Source organism: Myodes glareolus, chromosome 8 (assembly GCF_982192425.1).
Source record: "Myodes glareolus chromosome 8, mMyoGla1.1, whole genome shotgun sequence".
Lineage (NCBI taxonomy): Eukaryota > Metazoa > Chordata > Mammalia > Rodentia > Cricetidae > Myodes > Myodes glareolus.
The window spans coordinates 8,193,526-8,200,206 of NC_142033.1; the positions used below are offsets into that span (position 1 = coordinate 8,193,526).

A 6,681-nucleotide genomic window follows, 5' to 3' on the forward strand; every position below is an offset into this window, starting at 1 on the left:
GAAAGATGGGAAAGGATGACCCTTAGGCCTGCGAGGGGATTAAGGACATCTATAGGCTTAAGGAGCAACAAATTAATTTACACAATTCTGCAAGAGCCCAGATGGCCTTTAATTAATCCCTTCTAAAGAAAGAACCCGGCCTGGGATGCGCCGGTTGCCTGCTCCATTAGCTCGGTTTCTTTCGCAAGGGTCCAGACACCATTCGAGGTAAGGCGCCGAGAGCTGGTGGGGGAAGTGGGAGAGGATGACGCGAACTGATGTGGGCGAAGGGACGAACTTAAACTACTTTTCCATAAAAGGGCTGGCTTTTCATTATTCCTCTCTTTAAAAAGTAATACCCTCTTCATTCCTGCTCCCTCCTCCCCTTTTCCATTTTATTTTGCACAATTAATTGAGCAGGGCCTCTGGCCCGGGGCTGGAACCACACTCTTCTTGCCAGGTCCCTCCCCTCTTGTCTCCGCCCAAGGGACGCCGGGGTGGGGACTAGGAGGGCGCGGCCTTACGGCTCCCTAATTTCAGCCAATCAGAGGATGTGGCGCTCTCTAGTGGGCGTGCCCGAGGAGCGAGGCCAGGCAGAAGCTGAGCGCTATTGGAGACGATGGTTACGCCCAGACCTGCGCCCGGGTCCTCAGTCCCGCCCCGCCGAGCAGCCCCGGAGTGACGTCCCTGAAAGTTCTCATTTTGACCCCCCACCGCCCCTCCCTTGCGTCCCCCAGCTAAAGAGCGGCAGGGAGGGGTGCAAATGTTTTATTACCTTTGAGAGCTTCATCCGAACTGTCAGACCCGGAGGGAGAGAGGAGAGAAGGGAAGAGCCGCGAGAGGGTCAGTTTGGCCAGAGGACAGGGTTTAGAAGAGCCAAGCCTGGAAAGCCAAGGAGAAATGCCAGAGAGGAGAGAGAAAGGCGGAGAGTGAGAGCAAGAGAGGGCGCCGGGGGTGGGGTGGGGCGGGGGTCTCCGGGCCGGTTTGCAGAAGCGGACGGACGATCGGAGCGAGAACCGACCCGTCAGACTTTTCACACTTAGGTTTTTCTTTTTTTTCTTTTCCTCTTTAATCCTTTCCGTTACCGCTACTCGGGCGCCGCGCGGCCCAAAGGGGAAGCAGGCGCGTGGGCGCGCCAAGTCCCCAGGCCGCCGGAGCAGTGACACTGCCCTTTCTGGCACAGTAGCTCCGGGCCCGCGGCCGTGGCAGGCGCAATCCCCGCGCGGGCCGGTTGCGCTCTGTCCCCCGAGCGAGAGGCGAGTGCGAATCAGCTGCGCAGAGGTGGCGAGCGCTGAGAGTCCCAGCGAGATTAGAGGCGCGCACCGGGCGAACGCGGCTCCCTTTGAAGCTCCCCAAAGCGGGCGAGCCAGCCCCCACCCTCCTACATCAAAGTGTACGCTCGGTGGCTTCCAGCGTTGTTGCAAACTCTCAGGGCCCGGCCCCGGGCTTGTTTTGGTGATTTCCCGCGGGGGTGGAGAAGAGAAGTAGAGCCCCCTGAGCCGCGGACGAGGGACGAGCGCCTGGGACCGAAGTCCGGGACTCTCCGAACCAAGGCAGCGCCGAATCCGCCCGCACTCCCGCGGCCCTCGCCCGTCGCCGCCTCCAGCGGGGTGCTTGAACATTTCTGCTGCGCAGCTCGGACAGCAGCTCCGGGCGCCCGCGACCCCGGCTCCATCGGCCGGTCGCATCCCAGTGAGCCGAGCCCACCCCCGGCGCATCGGGCTCTCCAGAGCCCCGGCGGGGCCACCGGCCTGCGCGGCTGCGGGTTCGGGCCTGGCTGTGGGATGTTAGCTGTGGGGGCGATGGAGGGCCCCCGGCAGAGCGCGTTCCTGCTCAGCAGTCCGCCCCTGGCCGCCCTGCACAGCATGGCCGAGATGAAGACCCCGCTGTACCCCGCCGCCTACCCACCGCTGCCCACTGGGCCCCCTTCTTCCTCCTCGTCCTCCTCGTCCTCGTCGCCCTCCCCGCCTTTGGGCTCCCACAATCCAGGCGGCTTGAAGCCCCCGGCCGCGGGGGGCCTCTCGTCCCTGAGCAGCCCCCCGCAGCAGCTCTCGGCCGCCACCCCGCATGGCATCAACGACATCCTGAGCCGGCCCTCCATGCCGGTGGCCTCGGGGGCCGCCCTGCCTTCCGCCTCGCCCTCGGGGTCCTCTTCCTCCTCCTCCTCGTCCGCCTCCGCCACCTCGGCCTCTGCTGCAGCAGCCGCTGCTGCTGCGGCGGCGGCCGCCGCCGCCTCTGCGCCCGCCGGGCTGCTGGCCGGCCTGCCCCGCTTCAGCAGCCTGAGCCCGCCGCCGCCACCGCCCGGGCTCTACTTCAGCCCCAGCGCTGCGGCCGTGGCCGCCGTGGGCCGGTACCCCAAGCCCCTGGCCGAGCTGCCGGGCAGGACACCCATCTTCTGGCCCGGGGTGATGCAGAGCCCGCCTTGGAGGGATGCACGCCTGGCCTGTACCCCCCGTGAGTACTATCGCGGGCCCGGATCCCTGTTTCCTATGCCTGCTTTCGGGTCACAGCACCTAGTGTGCCCGCGGATGGGTCGGTCCTCCTGGACACCCCAGTAGTTTGGCAGTGCTAGAATAGCAGGCTGTTGCCTGGACCCGGGCGTCTAGGGAGGGATGCCAAATTTCCTGAGTTCGTCAAGTCTCAGGCAGGCCTGGGCTCCGCGGGAGAGCAAGTGTCGGAGGGCGAGTTTTTGTCTGGGCTGCTCCTGAAACGAACCAACTTTGGGTTACAGAGTTGGAAAGCGGCGGGAGAAGGGAGAGGCTTCTGCACTCCTGTTTTTCTGGCTATTTCCAGCCAACCAGAGTCAGGCCTTCAGAGCCTGACCCGTGTTTTCCGCAGACCCAGGAGGGTAGGCAGGACAACTATCCACGGTCCCAAGAAAAGCAGGCATTTGCATGCATACCTTCTCCCCTGCCGCTCCAGCTCACATTTTAGTCGTCTCCCCGCACACTCCCAGCACACTTGTTCACAGTTAACCTGCTGATGAGGGGCCGGTGGTTCCCAGAATGGGACCTGGGCTCTCCCTACTCCTGGATCCCAGGGTCCTTGGCAAGTTGGATCTGGGTACAAAGAAGAGGCTTAACACAAGAAAAGAGAGGGAGAGAAATATGACCCGTGACAGGACGCAGCAGTAAAACGTAACACCCAAAGACTTTGTCTGGGTCACCTCGATGACCCAAGATCTGGGTAGGCTTCTGGCCAGTGAGCCACAGCTCCTAAAAGGCTCCTCGCCCCCAGATGGCGTCCAGGGCCCGGTTCAGATCCTTCTCTCACTCTGTTCTTTAATGGTGACCAAGTCCCCGAAGTTAGTCCAAGTCACTGGGCCTCCTTACTTGGGGCTTAGTGGCAATAACTTCAGTTACTGAGGAAACCAAGTGGGGCTCTCTTGGGAAGGTGACTCCTTAGGGCTATTGGGGTGTTGGGGACGTGTATCAGTGTTGATTGTAGGGATCGCCATAAGCTGGGGTTCCCCCCTCCTTCGTTCTCTTCCTCCAGCCCACAGGGGCCTCAGAAGAAGGACCAGTTAGCTCTCAATTGTGCAAAACACAAGGAGCCTTTTGTTGCCCAACACAGGTTAGGGAAAAATCAATTACCTTCGTACCAAACTACTTCTCTTCCGGGCGCAGAGACTAACCCGGGAGGCCAGGGCGACCTTTCTCGTGCATTCCTGCTTAGTTTAAGGGGGTGGTGTCCCATTTCAGCTCTGCACTCTTTAGCAGCGGCCTCCCTAGTTATTTGGCACCGTGGTTAAGCGTAAAATATTTACTGCTGCCCCAACTGCACCTGGCTTCGACAAAAGTAGTGAGCAGAAGCCGGCCCAAGGAAGCTCGGAGTGCGCCTCTGGCGCAGACCACGGACAAGCGACTGCGCCTAACTTTGCTAATTCTCATCTTGCTCCCACTCCTCCATGAAGCACCGTAACTGGTTGCCTCGTCCCTCTCTGATTATGATATCGGTTCTTGCAGATCAGGGATCCATTTTGTTGGACAAAGATGGGAAGAGAAAACACACCAGACCCACGTTCTCTGGCCAACAGATCTTCGCTCTGGAGAAGACCTTCGAACAAACGAAGTACCTGGCGGGGCCAGAGAGAGCTCGCTTGGCCTATTCTTTGGGGATGACGGAGAGTCAGGTCAAGGTGAGTGGACCTTTGACACTTCCAGGGACAGCGTTCTCGAACGTGCGTGTGTGCGCCCCCCACCCCGTGTGTGTGTTTGTGTTCATACGCACGCGCCTGTATTTCCCCCCTCCCCAAACTGACAATTCTGGTGGAGGTGGGGTGCGCTCTGGGGAGCCTAGGGAGAAGTGGGGAGCGGACGAGAGGGTTGGGGCCCTGGGGCCCTGTTGATGAACAAAAGGGGTCAAGTCCCCGCCTTAGAAATTAGGCTAATCTAGACTGCAGCCAGTGCTGGGGGAACTCGCCCTTAGCAGAGAATAAAAGCACTGAGGAGATATCCCCGAGCACAGATCGAGCCGATTAGAAAGCTTGATTTGTTTTATTTGTAAAGACACTCAAGTTTCTGTTAGTCAAGTCAGGCCCCACTAGATATATAATTTCCTAACGGGGAGCAGCTATATTAATTGCAGTGCTATATTAATTTGTAGGTTAAAGGGAAATGAATTCAGAAGAATGTAGCACTGATAACTTGCTTTGGCTTAGACGAATACCATCGCTTTGGAATAGTCATTTTCCAAATGAGCTGGCAAGATTTTTAGTGCATTTTAGGGTTGAACTCTCTTAAAAGCAAGTTTACCTGCAGAATTAAGATACTGCAGTTTATGACAATTTCCAAGTGAGATGTCACTCTGGCTATAATTGAGTTGTGTACTTCATATCTAGGAAATCAAATTTTAGAAATCTGTCCCTGAAAGTAAAGGGATTGAACCGGCTGTGTAAATTCAATGGATGGTTTTCTGGCTTTCTGTGTTCTCTTTGTCCATTTCAGTTTGTTGCGTTTGTTTCTTTAGGGGGTGTGGGGGGGGTCTGCTTTCTTTAGTTATATTGTTTCTCATTAAGAAGTCACATCATTGAGCTACTTAGAGTTTATTTCCCTGCTAGGCAAGCATCTTACAATATATTTCAATTGAGATTTTTTTTCACGTGGCCATTAGAAAACCATCACATTCGAAATTATTTTTTGCAGTGGGTGGCTAGAGAGCTTACCACCTTTATCTGGAGGTCTTCGTTTGCCACCATAAATACGTCCGTATGGCCAGAAATGAATTACTATAGCAGTATAAAGAAAATCACTTTTCTTAAGAGTTCTAATTCCCTGGATAAAATAAATAACAGATGAGAGGCATACAATGAGAACAGTTCAACATGTTCGGAAAACTGATTGTTTTTTTACCCGGATTGTAAAGATTAAAATACATGTGTCAGTCCATGTCAAACATGAACAGGTTGAACATATTCGTATTGCAAATGACTATCTTAGACAGGAGCAGTATTACACTAAGGTTTGAAAGACGAGGCAAGATCATAATTAAAAAAAATGTAGCCGGCAACTTTTCCATTTAAAAATAGTTAATGGTAATAATATTAGTTTTATGAACAACATTGAGGGTGGGTAAAGAAACTCAGCACTGAGCTGTTAAATATTTTCATGTGCCTGTGTTGGTTGCTATGTGTGAACTGAAGTTGCCATTTTATCAGAAAACTTTGTTTCACGCATCTTAAGTGTTGTGGAGAAGAGAGGAGGATTGACCAGCGAAGTTAGTGAGGATTCAGGCCTCTGATAAGTGAGCAGTCAGGTGTTCAAAAGTGAGAAACACAGTGGAGATAATTGGATTTAATACTGTGCTCTTCAGTACAAATCACACAACACTGTAGTGGTTTGAAACTTCTTAATCTACGGATAGAATTAAGGACTAAAATCCACTACTATCGGAATACTAAGGAAGTTTTCCGTTTCTAGCTGGAACGTAGGAAAAGCAAGTTTATTTTTAGGGCAACTCCAAGTCTTGCTTTCACTCTTTCGGAGAAATGGCTTACGACCGGCCTCAATGCTCTTGTGTTACTATCGCTATGGCAACGGCGGTGGGTTAGTGAGGCCACCAGACTGACTTTGACGCCTGGACCTCGGGGGCCCGCAAGGGAGGGTGAGGAGGTGGGAGCCTGGGTCTTCCAGCGCTCAATCACCCTCTTCCCGGCTCTGCCTCCCGCCTCCTGCTCTCTCTCAGGTCTGGTTCCAGAACCGCCGGACCAAGTGGAGGAAGAAGCACGCGGCCGAGATGGCCACGGCCAAGAAGAAACAGGACTCGGAGACCGAGCGGCTCAAGGGGACTTCGGAGAACGAGGAGGACGACGACGATTACAACAAGCCTCTGGACCCGAACTCTGACGACGAGAAAATCACGCAGCTGCTGAAAAAGCACAAGTCGAGCAGCGGCGGCCTCCTGCTGCACGCGTCGGAGGCCGAGGGCTCATCCTGAGCGCCGCCCGCAGCGCCGGGATCCGTGCCGCTCAGCCGGTCGCCCGGGCCCCAGCACCCCGGCTGCTCCCCGGGCCTTTACTATTTTCTAAGATGTACATATCTATTTTTTTAACCTAGAAATTGTGGCGGGGGCTGAGGGTAGGACGGCGCGTTGATGAGAAGGAAGGGAGCCCGCCGAGTGTACTGCGCAAAAACAAAAAAACAAAAAAAGACCCCGCAGCCGAACCCGCAACCCCACGGCTTCCCAGGACCCTTCCCACCCGCG

At 55.4% G+C, this 6,681-nt stretch overlaps 1 protein-coding gene across 1 annotated transcript; it reads left to right on the forward strand.

Moving 5' to 3' along the window:
- The first annotated feature begins 1,763 nt into the window (after positions 1–1,763).
- On the forward strand, positions 1,764–6,470 carry Nkx6-1 (NK6 homeobox 1). Its single transcript, XM_048427891.3, has 3 exons — positions 1,764–2,433; positions 3,945–4,117; positions 6,163–6,470. The coding sequence occupies exons 1-3, from the start codon at positions 1,764–1,766 to the stop codon at positions 6,412–6,414; spliced, it is 1,095 nt and encodes a 364-aa protein (XP_048283848.2). The 3' UTR covers positions 6,415–6,470.
- The last annotated feature ends 211 nt before the right edge of the window (positions 6,471–6,681 follow it).